This window comes from Suncus etruscus, chromosome 15 (assembly GCF_024139225.1).
Source record: "Suncus etruscus isolate mSunEtr1 chromosome 15, mSunEtr1.pri.cur, whole genome shotgun sequence".
In the NCBI taxonomy this organism is placed as follows: Eukaryota; Metazoa; Chordata; class Mammalia; order Eulipotyphla; family Soricidae; genus Suncus; species Suncus etruscus.
The window spans coordinates 73028159-73045758 of record NC_064862.1 but is presented as its reverse complement, the minus strand read 5'-3'; the positions used below and the strand labels follow the sequence as shown (position 1 = coordinate 73045758).

At 51.6% G+C, this 17600-nt stretch overlaps 2 protein-coding genes across 2 annotated transcripts; one reads left to right on the top strand and one right to left on the bottom strand.

Annotated features, from left to right (window-relative positions):
• Window positions 1-3351: 3351 nt before the first annotated feature.
• On the bottom strand, window positions 3352-4493 carry DNAJC30 (DnaJ heat shock protein family (Hsp40) member C30). Its single transcript, XM_049789565.1, has one exon. It carries the CDS (start codon window positions 4484-4486, stop codon window positions 3815-3817), a length of 672 nt encoding a protein of 223 aa, XP_049645522.1. The 5' UTR covers window positions 4487-4493; the 3' UTR covers window positions 3352-3814.
• On the top strand, window positions 4083-17024 carry BUD23 (BUD23 rRNA methyltransferase and ribosome maturation factor). Its single transcript, XM_049789552.1, has 13 exons — window positions 4083-4201; window positions 4457-4743; window positions 4843-4880; window positions 7417-7512; window positions 7602-7684; window positions 7760-7856; window positions 11200-11296; window positions 12457-12507; window positions 13672-13757; window positions 13912-13957; window positions 14291-14361; window positions 16553-16642; window positions 16773-17024. The coding sequence occupies exons 2-13, from the start codon at window positions 4699-4701 to the stop codon at window positions 16825-16827; spliced, it is 855 nt and encodes a 284-aa protein (XP_049645509.1). The 5' UTR covers window positions 4083-4201; window positions 4457-4698; the 3' UTR covers window positions 16828-17024.
• The last annotated feature ends 576 nt before the right edge of the window (window positions 17025-17600 follow it).

Sequence of the window (17600 nt, the reverse complement as noted above, 5' to 3'; positions counted from 1 at the left end):
CAAACTAGGGTTGCAAAAAACCTTACTTGTTGTACTGTCTCTGGCCCTTAGCTGTGGCCTGAGTGTCACCAGAATAGGTGAGGGTGAGCTTGGAAGGCAGACAGGAATCCACCCTTAGCACTGGACCTGCAGAGTATCCTGCCACCCAGAGATCTGATAAAGGGTACAGAGGCACCTCTCTGGGTGTCCCCTCCCCATCAGGACTCTGTGACCTTGCTGTGTAGCCTGTCTCACTGGGCCAAGAACCTTCATGCAGAAGTTCGATGGTTTGAATCCCGGCACCCCATATGGTCCCCTGAGCCTGCCAGGAGCAATTTCTGAGCATAGAGCCAGGAGTAACCCCTGAGCGCTGCCAGGTGTGACCCCCCCCCAAAAAAAAGGAAGTAGCCTCTGAGCAGTGCTGGGTATAAACCCCAAAAGCAAAATCAAAGAGCCGCCTCATATCTCCCCTTCCCAAGAAGGGGTGGAGTCTTTCTCAGTTCAGTCTGGCCCTTAAAAATAAAAATAAATTGGAGGTAAGGTGGGTAGGGGCTTCCTTTAGGCCTTAGGTGGGGGACTCAGCACTAAAAGGTTCATCCAGAGTCTAGAGAGGTAACATAGTGGGCAGTATGCTTGCTTTGCACTTAGTAGGCCAGGGTGATTGCCAGCACTGTCTCTTCTTAGCACTGCCAGGAGTGAACCCTGAACCCAGAGCCAGAAGTAACCCTTGAATATTGCTGGGTGTGGTCCAAAGAAAAAACAACAAACAAATCTGATTAGAAGGTTCATCCAATTTCTTGGTTGTGCTGCTTTGTTCTAGGATCATACCTGGTGGTACTTGGGGGCTACTCTGAGACAGTGACTGGGGGACCACATGTATGGGGAAATGGGCTTCTCACAAAGCATGTGCCCAGCCTTGTTGAGCTATTTCCCCAGTCCGAAAGCTTAATAAACATATTTTCCTCTTACTTGAAGTTGTCTGTCATGTCCTACAATGTCTTTTTCTTTTTCTTTTCTTTTGGTTTTTGGGTCACACCCGGTGATGCTTAGTGGTTACTCCTGGCTCTAGAAATCACTCCTGCTGTGGGGGACCATATGGGACACCGTGGGATCGAACTGTGGTCCATCCTAGGCTAGAGTGTGCAAGACAGACAGATACCTTATGGCTTGTGCCACCACCCCACCCCATGTCCTATACTGTCTTAAGAAAGCAGTCCCCTCCACTTTTTTTGGGGGGGTCACACCCGGCGCCGCTCTGGGTTTACTCCTGGCTCTACGCTCAGAAATTTCCCCGGCAGGCTTGGGGACTATATGGAATGCCAGGATTCGAACCACCATCCTTCGGCATGCAAGGCAAACACCTTGCCTCCATGCTATCTCTCCGGCCCCTTCCCCTCCGCTTTCTTAAACTTTGGCTCCATCTCTAGGAAATGTTTGCCACTGAGTCAACTTGTTATATTTCTGACAAGTAGCTCATGAGAAAGATTCCAGCTAGAGATGAGAACTTGGGCCCAACACAGGTCTTAATACTTTCACTGTCTTATCTGTTAATTAGTCTGTGGTTCAGGGTCTCTGAACATTTCGACTCCCTGTACTTTCACTGCACTTCTGTGGAGGAATTTCAACACGACACTGCTCTGTCCCGTCTTTCAAATTATCTTACATGTCCTTTTCAAAAATACACACCTCCAGGCTTATCCAGGCTTCCCAAGCCAAGTAGGACTGACCCTTGTGTTCTCACTGCTGAGGGCATAGTTCAACACACTGAATACAAGCTACAAACTGTAACTATGTGCAACTCATTCTGACTTTTTTTGGGGGCTCACACCCGGCAGTGCTCAGGGGTTACTCCTGGCTCTATGCTCAGAAATCACTCCTGGCAGGCTCAGGGGACCATATGGTATGCTGGGATTTGAACCACCAACCTTGTGCATGCAAGGCAAATGCCTTACCTCCATGCTATCTATCTCTCTGGCCTCCTCATTCTGATTTATACTAGGAATTAATACACATACAAAAAAAAAAAAGAGAGAGAGAGAGCTGGGACAGAGAAATAATACAGTGGGTAAGGCTGTTGCATTGTATGTGCCTGACCCAGGTTTGATCCCTGGCATCCCATGTAGTCCCTCCTGCATCACCAGGAGTAAATTCTGAGTACAGAATCAAGAGTAAGCCCTGATCACTGGCTCTGCCTACCCCTCAAAAACACAAACACAAATAAACCCAAAAATGAATGCAGGAATTGGGATTAATATACCATAGGTTTCTGGTTTTGTTTGACCTTCAATTTGGCCTCTCACCCCAGTGGTACATCTCTGGCAAGAATTTTCCTTGGTTCATTTGCTCCTCAGTCCTAGTGCATCACCCATTCTCTGTCTCCTAGCCAGCCTGTGTCTGCCCACTCACAGAGGCTCAGGGTACAACTCTGGTCTTCCTGACCACCTGCTTAACTTCTTAGCATGACTCAAAACACTGAAAAACAGGCTCAGAGATCTGAGTAAGGGAAGGAGCAGAATTTCCACTGTGCTCCCAACTTTCCACACTCCCACTGCTACCTCCAAATTCCCAACAGCTATAGTAGGGATAGGAAGCAGGTGCTTCAGAACTTGGCTTGGAGGACTGCAATGAGCACTTCAAAGGGGGAGGGTTTGCCTGTGGGTCATTCACAAGCCTCTAATGGCTGGTTGCTGCCATTCTTGTCAGCCTCATGACAGTTTAAAATTTTACCTGGGTGTCACTCCTGGCAGTGCCCAGCGGCTATACCTGGGTTGGTGCCAGGCTGCTCTGGGAGTGGTTGGTGAGCCTTGCAGTTCAGGGATCCCACGGAACCCTACTTCCTGTTCAGAAGGCAGCTAACTGCTAGGGCTTAGTCTTTGATTGGAATCAGAGCTGAACCCGATTAAAAATAGTAATTAACAATTAAGACTAATAAAAGGGAAACAGACCCCCAAGCACTTATCTGAGGTCGCCTCTTAGAAAATGTGAGTGTGGGCCCGGAGAGCTAGCACAGTGGTGTTTGCCTTGCAAGCAGCCGATCCAGGACCTAATGTGGTTGGTTCAAATCCCGGTGTCCCATATGGTCCCCCGTGCCTGCCAGGAGCTATTTCTGAGCAGACAGCCAGGAGTAACCCCTGAGTACCGCCGGGTGTGGCCCAAAAAATCAAAAAAAAAAAAAAAAAAAAAGGAAAAGAAAATGTGAGTGGCAGACTATTCCATGACCTGTGCAATCCCCACAGAGCGGTGGGGGAATCACTCAGGCTGACCACAGACAGCCACAGGCTCTGCATAGAAGCCCCCTGACTCAGCTTGGGGGAGGGGGAATCCCCAATAGGGCCTGGGGGCACTCACAGAAACACAATGTCCGCACATCCTGGGTTTTGGTATCATTATTATTTCTGGCAGCAAACAAATTGGTCACATTGCACGTTATTTTGAGGTTACCCAGGTAGGCCTGTCCTAGCCGCAGAAACAGGGCTGGGGGCTAGAAGCGCCCGAATCTTGCCCAGAACCTGGCCAATACGCAGGAGCTAAGGGTCCAGAAATCCACACCATCAGGAAGGCAACTTCTGGCAGCAGATGCCCCGCGGGGGAGCCTGAAACCCCTTCTTCCTCCACAGGCTTCAGGGGGGGTGGGGATGGGGCCTTTTTTTTTCCGAGGGTCTCTTCGGGGGGCTTGGAGGGGGTATCCGTCTGACCTGGCAGCTGGGGTCGGAGAAGTGAGTGCAATGCCATATGTTCCAGACCCCAGGAGAGGTAGATGCTGGAGAGAGGGGAGGAGAGGAGAGGGCCACGGGTTCTAGGCCAACGGGGGATGGGTGGGAACTCCAAGACGCCCTTAGATGCGGAAGCCGAGGAGGAGGAAGAGGGAGAGCAGGAGGCACAGAAACGCCGCGTCCCGGGTCTCGCTCCAGCCGAAGCCCTTCTGGGCCCGCTCCTCCTGCCGCTTCCTCAGGGCCTCCTTTCGGGCCCGCAGGCGCCGCTCGCGCTCCAGCTGCTCCCCGTAGTGCGCCTGGTAGAAAGCGTCGAAGTTGAACATGGGGCGTCCGCCCGGCGCGGCCGACTGCACCCCGGGGGCGCGATCGGCGGCGCGTGGGGCGCGGGGTGCGGAGGCCTCAGGGGCGGCGGGTGCCGGGGAAGGCCGCACGCCGGCGCCTCGCAAGTCCTCGTCGCTGAGGAGGCCGCGATCGTACTTGCGGCGCAGGCTGACGCTGCCCAGCACCAGGTAGGCCTGCGAGATGCGCGTGAAGCGCTCGGCCGCCTCGGCGCTGCCCGCGTTGCGGTCCGGGTGGTAGAGGAAGCTCTGCCGGTAGTACGCGGCCTTGATCTGGGCCTGCGTGGCGGTGGCGGGGACGCCGAGCAGGTCGTACAGCGCCGTGCGCGACGACGGGGCATTGCTCCGGGCGTAAGTCCGCGCTTCGGGGCTCCGGGTCCATGCCGGGGTCAGCGAAACCCCACAAACCGGCCACAACCTCCATAGGAGCAGCCGCGACCGCCTGGTGGCCGCCATCTTGGGGTCACCCGGAGGTGACGGCAGAACGGACCAATCAGAGGCGCGACGGGGGTGGCGTACGTCAGCGCTGTAGCCAATGGGATGGGAGAGGAGGCGGGAGCTAGAGCGGAGCATGCGCATTCCGACAACGCGTGTACGGGCACGGATATTATTAGAGGAGGGGTCGGAGCACACGCCGGTGCTGGGCTAGCGGCTGAGGTTGGGGGAAGATGTCAGGCCGCGGGCGCCCCGAGCTCGGCGGGCCGCCGGAGTTGGTAAGCCCTTCTCTCTCTCTCTTTTTTTTCCGTTTTGCCCACTTGAGCGACTTTGCATCCTTATTTCTTTCCTTTTTTTCTCTTTCTCTTCCCCCACAGTTCTATGACCAGAATGAAGCACAGAAATACATGCGCAAGTGAGTGCAAGGCGCTGGGCCTGGGGTACTCACTCGGGAATGGGCCTGGAAGGTGGGATGGGAAGGGGTCTGTCTGGTTTGGTTTTTTTTTTTTTTATTTTCTTTTTTGGGGGGGCACATTCGATGTTACCCAGGCGTTACTCCTAGCTCTTGCTACTCAAGAATCACTCCTGACGGTGCTTCCCCTAGGAGTGTGCTTCTAGGGTGCTGGGGTTATTCACTCAGGGAATCTTATAGGGTGCTGGGGGATCGAATCCGGGTTGACTGAGTGCTAGGCAAGCCCCTTCCCCGCTGGACTATCGCTGGGATTGGTCAATTCTTGCTCCAGAGTTTCCTGAAAGCCAAGTAGGATAAGTGAGCAACCCAATTCCGTGCACCCCGATAATAGGAGAGTGGAACTAACAGTGACAGTGAGCGTCTCTGCTTCTTCGAGGGGCCCATTCCATTCCGAGGGGAGGAGGAGATTGGGTGCCTGCCTGGTATGGGGACAGTGCTGCTGGGGGTTATGGAAGGCTGCTTCCGGCAGACCCCCAGATTTACATCATTGCAAACCTTTTTGCCCACTCTTGGTACCTGAATTACATCAGGGTTGTCTGGAGTTACCGAGGCCCAGCCGCAGAGGAAGACAAGAGCCAGGTGGTCCCTCTCCTGCTTTTTCCCAGAGCTCTGGAGAAATTGCCCCAGAGAACTCTACCTGCTGTTTAATTTAGCATCCAAGAGAAGAGGGGGAGCAGGAATCTGTCCTTTTGCAGCAGATTCAAACCGTTGGAGTGCATTGCCTGGCATTTTGAAAAAATCATGCGAATAGGCTTTGATTTGGGAGAATCTGCTTCTGTGTCTGATAAACTGTAACTCATAACCTGTAGCCAGAAGTCCCTCAGGGAAACAAGTTGTTTGATTTTCTGTAGTAGGAAGGAAATAGGAAATTCTAGTTGCTTCTAGAAGTGTGGAAATGTTAACTTTGTTTCTTATCTTTCTGGGCATCTGGTGATGCTCAGGGCTTACTCCTGGCTCTGTGCTCAGGAATCACAGGGGGGCGTGCCAGCAATTAAACTTGACTTGGCTGCTTGCAAGGCAAGTACCCTACCAGCTGTACTCTCTCTGGCCCTGGAAATGTTATTTTGAACTTATTGGCCTGGTGTTTTGAGTTAACTATTGCACTATAATTTTGAAGTTGTTGTTTTTTGTATGTTTTTTTTTTGTTTTGTTTTGTTTTGTTTTGTTTTTGGGCACACTCGTTTGACGCTCAGGGGTTACTCCTGGCTATGCGCTCAGAAGTTGCTCCTGGCTTGGGGGACCATATGGGACACCGGGGGATCGAACCGCGGTCCGTCCTAGGCTAGCACTGGCAAGGCAGACACCTTACCTCTAGCGTCACCGCCCGGCCCCTAAGTTTTTTTTTTGTTTTTTTTTTTTAGCTGTAGCCTTGTGTTATATTCATCCTTCATGGATTACACAGCTGTAGGCTTTATCCATTTGTGTGGTTTATCTGTAAAAGACTATTCATCCAGTGGACCAGATAGAACATTTGCCTTGCATGAATTCCACCAGGTTCAATCCCTGATATCCCATATGGTTCCCCAAACCTGCCAGGAGTGATTTCTGAACAATGAGCCAAGAGTTTACTCCTGAGCTCGAAAACAAACAAATAGCAACTGAGTGCAGCCAGGCATGGCCACAAAACAAAACAAAAAAGCTTAACTCCAGTGACTAATTTCTGGGAAAAATATTTTGCATAATGCAAAATCAAAAGCTAATAAAATACCCATTGGGGAGGCTGGAATGGTAGGGCATTTGCCTTGCATGCAGCTGACCCAGGATGGACCTCAGTTCTATCCCCAGCGTCCCATATGGTCCTCCAAGCCAGGAGCCATTTCTTAGCACATAGCCAGGCGTAACCCCTGAGCGTTACTAGGTGTGGCCTCCCCAAAACAAAACAAAATAAATAAAATATCCTTTGGTTGGTCAAATGAATAAGTGATCTGGGTCCAGGAATGTTCCATGGCAGAGCACTTTCTTTTTTTTTTTTTTTTTTTTTTTTTTTTTTGGTTTTTGGGCCACACCCTGTGACGCTCAGGGGTTACTCCTGGCTATGCGCTCAGAAGTTGCTCCTGGCTTCTTGGGGGACCATATGGGACGCCGGGGGATCGAACCGAGGTCCGTCCTAGGCTAGCGCAGGCAAGGCAGGCACCTTACCTCCAGCGCCACCGCCCGGCCCCGGCAGAGCACTTTCTATGGGAGTTTTTGAGTTCAGTTCCAGGACTGTCCCCTCCATTTTCTATTGCTTAGTGATCAGTTCCTGAGCTTTATAACTGGCATCATTTTTATTTGGCACAGCAAAATAGTGTCACTGTCTTCATGAACCTGGATTATTGGGCTCAATTGTTGAGGGTTTGTTGGGTGTGTTTGTTGAGGGGGAAAGAGGACTTCAAGATGATTGTCCCTTGGTCTCTTTTGCTCTGGGTGTGTGCTTTGGTTTGTGACATCTGGGGACAGTTTGCATTCGTGCTTTTACTACTGTGTTTTTGCCTTCCAGCTCACGCATGATCGATATCCAGACCAGTATGGCTGGGAGAGCTTTGGAGCTCCTTTGCCTGCCCGAGGACCAACCCTGTTACCTCCTGGATGTGGGGTGAGATTGCAGGGCCCCATGGGGGTTGCCTGTGCAGCAGAGGGTCTATGCTAGTCGGCTCCGTGTGAGTTTCTGGTGTGATATTGCAGGTGTGGCACTGGGCTGAGCGGAGATCATCTCACAGAGGAAGGACACTACTGGGTCGGCGTCGACATCAGCTCGGCCATGCTCGGTAAGTCAGGTCTTAGGCCTCTGAGGGTGCAGCAGGGAAGTGCCGGGTCCCTCGCCTTGACTTGCTTCCATACAGATGCAGCTTTGGACAGAGAAGTCGAGGGAGACGTATTTCTGGGGGACATGGGCCAGGGCCTCCCCTTCAGACCTGGTACCTTTGATGGCTGCATCAGGTAAGAGTTTGCACTTCTGGGTCTCTTAGGTCACCATTGTCCAAACATAAAGCATGGTTATGTGGCGATCATACAGGATACTTAATTATATCTTAAGGAGACTTAATTATATCTCAAGAGTTTTAGGTATAACAGGGTCAGAGCAAGCCTCCTAACTACGTGGGTTCTTTAATTTTTTCTTTTGTATTTTGAATTTTGAAGTGACATGATGCCCTACCCTGTTGAGTGGCTCTGTAGTTTTGCATGGAATAACTGGGATTTCTTTTCTTCATTTTTTTTTTTTTTTTTAGGGAGGGGAGGCCACACCCAGCAGCACTCAGGGGTTACTCTTGGCTCTGCGCTCAGAAATTACATCTGGCAGGCTCCAGGGACCATAGGGATTGAGCCCGGGTTGGCCATGTGCAAGGCAAAAAATCCTCTCCGCTGTGCTGTCGTTCTGGCCCCAGTAGCTGGTCTTCTGAGCCACTAGTAGTCCGTTGGTCCCAGCATCCATCTGGAGGGTTCTGCTGCCATCTCGTTATGTTGCCTTTTCGCAGCATCTCTTAATAGAACAGGGTCCAGATTGCTCCAATTTTTTCACTGATTGAGGAGTCTATTCTGGGTTGTTGGGGCCAAATTTTGAGTGTTTATTTTGATAACATTTTAGAACATTGAAAACAGAGAAATCTGGGGAGATGAAATATTCGGGGATGGTGCTTGCTTTGTATACGGCCAACCTGAGTTCAATCCCCAGCACCCTAAGTGTTTCCTAAGCCCTGCCACGCATGATCCCTGAGCACTCAAAGCCAGAAGTAAGCCCTGAACACTCTGGGTATGGCCAAAAATTTAAAAAAAAATTCTTTTATATCTTTCCAGTTTAAACTTGATGGAGAAAGTTACTGAAGAGTGGTGGGGTTGTCTCTGTGGGTGGGTATTTGAGGATTGAAGCCACTTTCAACTTTGGTGCTTTGGGTTATTCCTGGGATTGAAACTTAGTTGGCCGTATGCAAGGCTACATCCTACTTACTGTACTGCACTCCTGCTCTGGAAGTCTGGCTTCCCCCACCCCCCTTTATCCCTATGTGGTACTGCCGAGGGGTCACACATGATTGTGGTGATTGCTAGATGCTGTAGCATGCGTGGAACTACACACTATTGCCAGGAATCATGGCTGTGTCAGGAATTCTGAGCTGTGTGGATGGGTAGAGGCATGAGCGAGGGTCATACTTGGGCCTTGAGACAGGTGATCCTCCACCGAGCACATCTTCCAATTCTGGGTCTAGTTTGGAACAGGATGATTTAGGGGAAGAAAAGAGGTCAATAAGGCTGTCAGGGTGGATAGTGAGACCTGGGGAAGTGGATACCTACGGCAGGATTAAGCATTGGGACGAGGGAGGAATGTTTGGGCCTAGTAGAGATTGGGTGTGCCTAAAAGGACATACAGCTGCTTGAGGTTGGAAATGAGGATTATGCATTCAAGGGAAGACTCATTCCTAGCAGGATCGGGGGATATTTTCGGATGCTAGGATTGAGTTTTTGTCAGTTGCATGCAAGGCAAGCTTCCTCCCCTCCATATAATTGATAATTGTGCTAGTTTTAGAAGAGGGGCTCATGGAGGAGCTGAGATTGATGAGAGTGGCAGGCAGTGATCTGGGAGTAAGGAGAGTGAATGACTTTAAAGGACTGAGAAGTGGGGCCGGGCGGTGGCGCTAAAGGCTTGCCTGCGCTAGCCTCGGACGGACCACGGTTCGATCCCCTGGCGTCCCATATGGTCCCCCAAGCCAGGAGTGACTTCTGAGCGCATAGCCAGGAGTAACCCCTGAGCGTCACCGCGTGTGGCCCAAAAACCAAAAAAAAAAAAAAAAAAAAAAAAGGACTGAGAAGTGTCACCCGGCAGCAGGAAGAGAATCCACATAGGACTCAGAGATGGGCTGAGTAATGGAGGCTGAAAGTGCTCGGAGGAGCGAAGTAGCACAATGTGGACTTGAAAGTATTCGGACATGGGCCCGGAGAGATAGCACAGCGGCGTTTGCCTTGCAAACGGCCGATCCAGGACCAAAGGTGGTTGGTTCAAATCCCGGTGTCCCATATGGTCCCCCGTGCCTGCCAGGAGCTATTTCTGAGCAGACAGCCAGGAGTAACCCCTGAGCAATGCTGGGTGTGACCCAAAAAAAAAAAAAAAAAAAAGAAAGTATTCGGACATGAGTTCGATCCTCAGGTCTCCCCCATGCTCAATGCAGTCCCATCAGCTCCATGTTCTGCTGCGCCCCCCCCCCCCCATGTAGTACAGGGAATTTTGGCTGCAGTGTGCAGCCAGGTATGTGCTCCACAAAACAGATGCAAATGTTGCAGCTAAAAAATAATGTGAAAAGTGGGCCAGAACCATGAGTGTAGTAGGTAAAGCCTTTACCTCGTATGTGACTGACCTGGGTTTATAATCCCTGGCACCCCATATGGTCCCCTGAGTAGCCAGGAGTGATCCCTGAACCAGAACCAAAAGTAAGCCCCCCCCCAAAAAAAAAAAAAATAAGGTAAACCCAAAGTACTTATGGGTGTGGTCCCCAAACAATAAAAACAAAAATCGTGTACAAGAGCTTTCTGCAAAAAGTGTAGCCTGAAGCAGGCATTGCAACTGTGAAGTCAGCTGAGAGTGAGGCCCTCAGTGAGTGAGCACTGAAATTTGAGAGCAAAGCCCTGTGAGAAGTGTGGCCATGTGTATAAGCACCATAGTCTGATGCATGGACACAACCAGGCTTTTGTGGTACACGGTTATTACAGCTATGGCCACAGAGGAAGCTTATCATTAAAGTTGGGACCAAGGGCCAGAGTCATCGTACAGTGGGGAGGGTGTTTTCCTTGCATGCAGCCAATCTGGATCCAATTCCCAGCACCGTCTAGAGTCCTTCAAACCATGCCAGGAGTTAAGCTCATTGGATGTGCACCAAGACACATTGGGTGTCACCCAAGACAAAAACAAAACAAGTTGGAGACAAGAGAGATAGTACAGAGGATAAGATGTTTGCCTCACATGTGACTGATTGGATTTTGGCCCCTGGCACCACCAGGAGTGAGTGCCAAGTACAGTTGGGTGTGGGACCTCCCCTTCCAGTTTTTTGGTTGATTTTTATGGGAATTAATTTCTGGGGACTGGTACTACAGAAGTTGGTTTATGGCCACACAGAGACACTATTGGGTTCTGTCTTGTAAATTAGTGTCACAGAGAGGCCCCTGCAATGAGAGTAAAGGTGTTGTGTCTGGGGAGGCCCCATGCTATCCCATTGACTGAAGCTGTGTCACTTATGCAGTGGGATGGCTTAAGGGAACAGTGTGGGGGCCCCTCTGACTTCAACCCTTGCCCCCTTAGCATCTCCGCCGTGCAGTGGTTGTGCACTGCCAACCGGAAGTCAGAAAACCCCGTCAAGCGCCTGTCCTGCTTTTTCTCTTCTCTGTATTCGGTCCTGGTGAGTGTAAGAACTTCATCTCATGTGACGTCAAGAGGCCATTCTGTGGGGCTGAGTGGGGTGTGGGGAACCCTCCTGTGACTCATTTTTTTCAATTCTCAACTTGGACAGGAAGTTTGGTGGGCAGCACTTGGTAAGGTCAAAGGAACTCTTTGTGAGCCTCCTTACCATCCAGCTAACCATCCCCTCATCCTATGTGCTGTTCTCTCTGTGGCTGCCATTTTTCTTGACTTGCATTAGATAGTTGGGACTCAGGTTCTTTGGAAAGTGAGTTTGGTGGCCTGGAGCGGTGGTGTACCTCGATAGGAGCCTCTTTTTTTTTCTTCCAGTTTTATGGCCACACTTCATGGTGATTGGGAGTTATTTCTGGCTCTGTGCTTAGAAATCACTCCTGGCAGATTCAGGGGCCATATGGGATGCTGGGGAACAAACCAGGAAGGCCATGTGCAAGGCAAACACCCTACCTGCTGTGCTATTGCTTGGGTCCACGAAAGGTGTTTTGCATGCCCTTGATCTGTTTGATTCCTGGCATCCCAGGTAGTCCCCTAAGTCTGCTGAGCCAAGTGCTGAGCACAGCTGGGGTGTGAGGGATTCACTGCTTGGAAGCAGCCATTGTCTTATGTTTGTTAGTTCTACTTGCACCCCACTTTGCCTCCGCTTTCCTGAGGCGTCTTCTTTCTACTGACTAAGGCTGGTCTGATGCCTCACAGGGTTTCCCTCCTGCTCATGGGGTGTGGAAGGCCTGAGAACTTTAGTGTTTTGATTTCTCCCTGAGAAATAGTCCTGTCTTGCTTTCTGCTCAGATGAACTTGAGAGCGGTCTTTCTTGAACCAACAGGACACTCAGAAATCTGCTACTGAGCATTACTGATTCCTTGTTTATTTGGGGGTTTTTGAGGGAAGTAGGCATCCCATACATGGCTTGGTGCAGGGGATCAAATCCAGGACTGCAGAGACATGCCCCAGCCCCCCCCAACCCCCACGCCTTCCGCCCTTACCCCACATCCATTTCGACTCAATGGTCAAGACTGAAGGTGAACCCCGAGGGTGAGAGTTTTGGGATTTACATCTTACCTACCCTAAGAAAATCCCACACATTTGCGTTTTCAGGGATCCTGGGGAAACGGTTAGTGAGGTGCAGCCTACTCCATGTCTTTGCAGGCGCGTGGAGCCCGAGCTGTCCTGCAGCTGTACCCGGAGAACTCAGAGCAGGTAAGCACCTTGCTTCTGGAGGTGCAGGTAAAGGAGGGTGGCCTAGCAGGGGTAATAATACAATGGGAAGGGTACTTGTCACTCACATGGCTGATCCAGTTTTAATCCCCAATGTCTCAGATGGTCCCCCAAACACCATTAGAAGTGATTTTTGAGTGCAGAGCCAGGAGTGATCCAAGAGTACTGCCAGGTGTGGACCAAAAGTGCCCCCAGGTCCCCCAAAATATGCTCCTCTCAGGGAGTAATAAGAATCTGGGACCGGGGCCGGAGAGATTGCACAGTGGTAAGGCGTTTGCCTTGCATGCAGAAGGATGGTGGTTCGAATCCCGGCATCCCACATGGTCCCCCAAGCTTGCTGGGGGCGATTTCTAAGAATCTGGGACTGGAGTGATAGCACAGCAGGGAGGGCTTTTGCCTTGAACGTGGCCAACCCAGATTTGATCCCTGGCATCCATCCTATAAGGTCCCCTGTGCCTGCCAGGAGTGATTCTTGAGAACAGCCAGAAGTAACCCATAACCCCTGAGCACTGCTTGGTGTGGCCCAACCACCAAAAAGAAAAAAAATCTGCATTGTCAGGGGCATAGGAGGGAGAAGCCGTCCCCATGGTCCTTGTTGGTATTTTTCTTTCATTTTTATTTTTGTTTTTTGGGCCACACCTGTTTGACGCTCATGGGTTATTCCTGGCTATGTGCTCAGAAATCGCCCCTGGTTTGGGAAGACCATATAAACACCAGGGGATTGAACCGGTCTGTCCTAGGCTATCGCTTGCAAGGCAGACACCTTACCTCTAGTACCACCTCTCCGGCTCCCCTGTTGGTATTTTTGTATTTGAGGGTTTGGGGATCTTGGCCCAGCTTGGGCAGGGGGAGACCTTCAAACTATGACTGGTTAGATCGATAAAGTGATGGAACATCAAGGACCTGAAGCACCAGAAATGACTGGAGTGTTTGGTGTGGGGGAGGCCACACTCAGCCCTGCACTGTTCTGAGTCCTACCGATGGCTAGGGACATCTTCCTGGGAGTCCCTGGGCAAGGGAGTCTTCCTGCACTTTTCTAGTCTGGCTTCAGACTCCTCTAGTCAGGCCTATCCTTGGGTCAGAGCTGGTTTCCCAGGGGATTGAGGGGAGCTGCCTTCTCCCCACCAACCCCTCATGTTCTTTCAGCTGGAACTGATCACAGCACAGGCCACCCGAGCTGGCTTCACGGGTGGCGTGGTGGTAGACTACCCCAACAGCGCCAGAGCCAAGAAGTAAGTCCCCTCAGGGCAGGGGGGGAGGGAGGACAGAGGCTGAGGTCTTGCCCACAGGCTTCTCTCTTGTTTTGGGGTGGGGACACAGTGCTAAGGTTCAACCTCATGCCAGGCTGCTGCTGACCCAGGTCCCCCTTCTGCCCTCCCTCCTCAGGTTCTACCTCTGTCTCTTTTCCGGACCTTCAACCTTTCTGCCACAGGTGAGGGACCCCCAAAGTGGCAGTGTGTGTAGGATTCCTTTCTGGGATGGATGTCTTTGTGCTGCCCCAGCCGTTTGGGGTGGACCAGAGGGCTTGAGATCCCAAGGGGTTGGAGGAGAGCTCCAAGAACAATATGTAGGGCCTGAGCGATAGCACAGCTGGGAGGGTGTTTGACCTGGGTTCAATCTCTGGCATCCCATATGGTCCCTTGAGCCCTCCAGGAGTGATTCCTGAGTGCAGAATCAGGAGTAATCTCTACTACTCACGGCTGAGTGTGGCTCAACCCTCCCCCACAAAAGAAAACCCCAAACTAAAAGTGCTGGGTTCCTACAGGGACTGAGTGACACCAAGGATGAGGCAATGACTGAGGCTACACCCACAGAATCTTCTTTTGTGACCAGCAGGTAAGTGGTGCCCAAACGGCACAAGCCGCCCTCTTCTGCTGCCCCTTTTCAGGAGAATAATTGCTCCCTGCTCCTTAAAAAAGTGCTTTAGCTGGGGCTTCGTGGGGTGACACCTGGCAGTGAGAGGCAGAAACTGTGAAGCTCCAGCCTGCTGAACTCTTAGCAGCCCCGGAAGTGAGTCCCTAAGAGGACACCTGCAGATGCAATTGGGTACTGCCTATGCCCTTCCTCCAGAGGTTGTTGTTACCCACTTAGGGCCAAACTGGCAGAAGCAAAGTGGGGACAGCAAGAACAATTGTCGCAAAGTTTTTTTCCCTCCACGTAGCAGATTTAATGGTACCCGTGACACAGGTGGATAGCCTGGAGCCCACCAGCACCCTAGAAGTGTGCCTGTCCTTGGCTGGGTCAGCCATGCAACCTGTGTGGGAGCAGCCATGCAACCTGTCCCTTTCTCTGCAATGTCTCTTGGCTCCTTCCCTCACTGTTCACTGTTCCCTGGTCACTCTTGTTCACATAGCTCTGAGCCTCTCTTTGTTCCATGCACTGTTGCACTATGGACCTGGGTGGCATTCAGCTCTTTTTAGTGGGTTTCAGCCTTGCCCTTTGGTTCTCAGCTCAGCCTTGAGTCTCTTTCTGTTCCTCTGGCAAGGCAAGATACTTGATACCTCTGAAAGTGCTCCTTCTTGAAGATTCTTTTTTGTTTGTTTTTTTGAGCCACACCCATTTGATGCTCAGGGGTTACTCCTGGCTAAGAGCTCAGAAATTGCCTCTGGCTTGGGGGACCATATGGGACGCCGGGGGATCAAACCATGGTCCTTCCTTGGCTAGCGCTTGCAAGGCAGACACCTTATGTCTAGCGCCACCTCACCGGCCCCTTCTTGAAGATTCTTTGAGGGGCCGGCGAGATAGTAGTGATAGGGCATTTGCCTTGCACACAGCTGATTTGAACAGACGGTGATTTGAACCCCGGCATCCCATATGGTCCCCATGTTTGCCAGGAGCGACTTCTGAGTGAAGAGCCAGAAGTAACCCGAGGGCCGCCAGGTGTGACCCCCCCCCCAAAAAAAAAAAAAAAAACTTTATCCCTGACCTCCCTCCATCGCAGCCTTCCTGGCTGCTGCTTCTTGGGTATCTCCTAGCCCAGCGTGGCTCTTCTCCCAGCTGCCTACCTTGAACCCCGAATCTCAATACTACCCTTCACTCTGGTTCATAGTCGTGGTCTCCATCTTCCTTCTAAGCTCCGTACTGCCCTGAGGGGTCTTTTCTTTTTTTGGTTTTTTTGGTTTTTGGGTCACACCTGGCAGTGCTCAGGGGTTATCCTGGCTCTATGCTCAGAAATCGCTCCTGGCAGGCTTGGGGGACCATATGGGATGCCGGGATTCGAACCACCGTCCTTCTGCATCTATGGCAAATGCCTTACCGCTATGCTATCTCTCCGTCCCTGCCCTGAGGGGTCTTGACAGTTAACACAGCTCTTGGTTTTCACCCTTTCCTCCAATCCTCTTGGTTTTACCCACTTTCTCAGTTCTGTGCCATTCTCCAGGCTGGTACCTGCCACTCCACCCTTGCTCTTGCCCCCTGCCCTCTGTATTAGAAAGTTGCTTCTCTGGGTTCCCCGAGCTGTGGGTCTCCTTGGCCTTTCCAGCTTATTCTATGGCAGCAGCAGGACTTGACTTCCCTGTGGAAAGGTCGGTGTGTCCTGCCTTCCCTTTGGTCAGCCTTTCCCTTCTCTGCACAGTCACCTGAGTCACAGGTGTGTTTCTTGGTTCCCTGTAACTATTGGGGAACCTGGGTCAGAAAGCAGCCTCCTGCTAGTGGAAACAGTTGGGGTGCCCTCTGCCAGGCAATGACGTGTCTTGGATCCCCAGGAGCCTCTCCTCGGGCCTTTGTCCCATGATGCTGAAGATGCATTTCTTTCCTCAGCCACACCTAGAGTCACAGAAACTCATGGGCATGTGTTGTGGTCTTTGAGGGGACAAAAGGCATCAAGTGGCCCCCTATGGCCACCTGTTAGGACAGGTGCCTGGAAGTGGCTCAGCCCTTGCCTCTGCCCCCCAGTTGAGTAGGCTGCCCTCCACCACCCTCCTCAGCCATGACTTTGGTCCAGTTGGGACTGTCCCAGGAATGTCCTGGAGCGTGTCTGTGCACTTGTCCCACAGGCAGTTCGGGGCTCTGAGCCTTGTCCCCACAGGGTCCCTTTCCGGATGACACGGCGCCAAGCAGTGAGGAACTCTCGCCAGTGGGTGCTGCAGAAGAAGGCACGGCGTAGGCGACAGGGCAAGTGAGTACCTGTTGGGCACGATGGGAGTGTTGGGAGCTGGTCACGGGTGCATCCTTGTATTTGAAGGGGCCTTGGGGGGTCTTGGTTCCTTGGCCTGAGACAGTCTGTTGCTGCCCCTTCTTTGCCACAGGGAAGTCAGACCTGACACACAGTACACTGGCCGCAAACGCAGGCCTCACTTCTGAGCAGCCCAGCCAGCTCCTTGAAGGTGTGAGCTGGTCCCTTCTGAGACGTCTCCAGGTCCAAGTCACTCCCTCGCCGACTGATCCAATACAAGTTTCCAAGTTCTATGAATATTTTTTCCATAAATGTTTTGAGAAAAAAATAGTTCTGAGAGCACTTTTATTTTGTTCTAAAAGCAATAAAACACTTGGTGGTTGAACTCTGGCTATGGCATGTTTTTGCTCTGGGCCTGAGTGCTCCCAGGTCGGACTAAATTTTTTTTTTTTTTTTTTTTTTTTTTTTGGTTTTTGGGTCACACCCTGCAGCGCTCAGGGGTTATTCCTGGCTCCATGCTCAGAAATTGCTCCTGGCAGGCACAGGGGACCATATGGGACACGGGGATTTGAACTGATGACCTTCTGCATGAAAGGCAAACGCCTTACCTCCATGCTATCTCTCCGGCCCCTGGTCGGACTAAATTTAAATGGTTAAACAATCCTTCCTGGGAGACTGAGGGATAATCTTGGGGCCACTCCAGAACTGCTCAGGAGTGAAGAGTGCTAAGTTGGAACCCAGGCCCTTGTGCACACAGCTTCCCCTTGGTGGCCTCAATTAGGGCCTGTTATTTCACAGGATGTGGGAGAGACTGCTGGGACCATGCGCCCGGGGCTTTCCCAGCCCAGCACCCCAGCAGCTCTCTCCCATGCAGGGGCCAGGGGCAGGCATTTAAGGCTACAGAGGCGCTGGGGCTCAGGGCTGAGAAACATGAGGCTGACTACTGAGTCCCTTTCTCTTA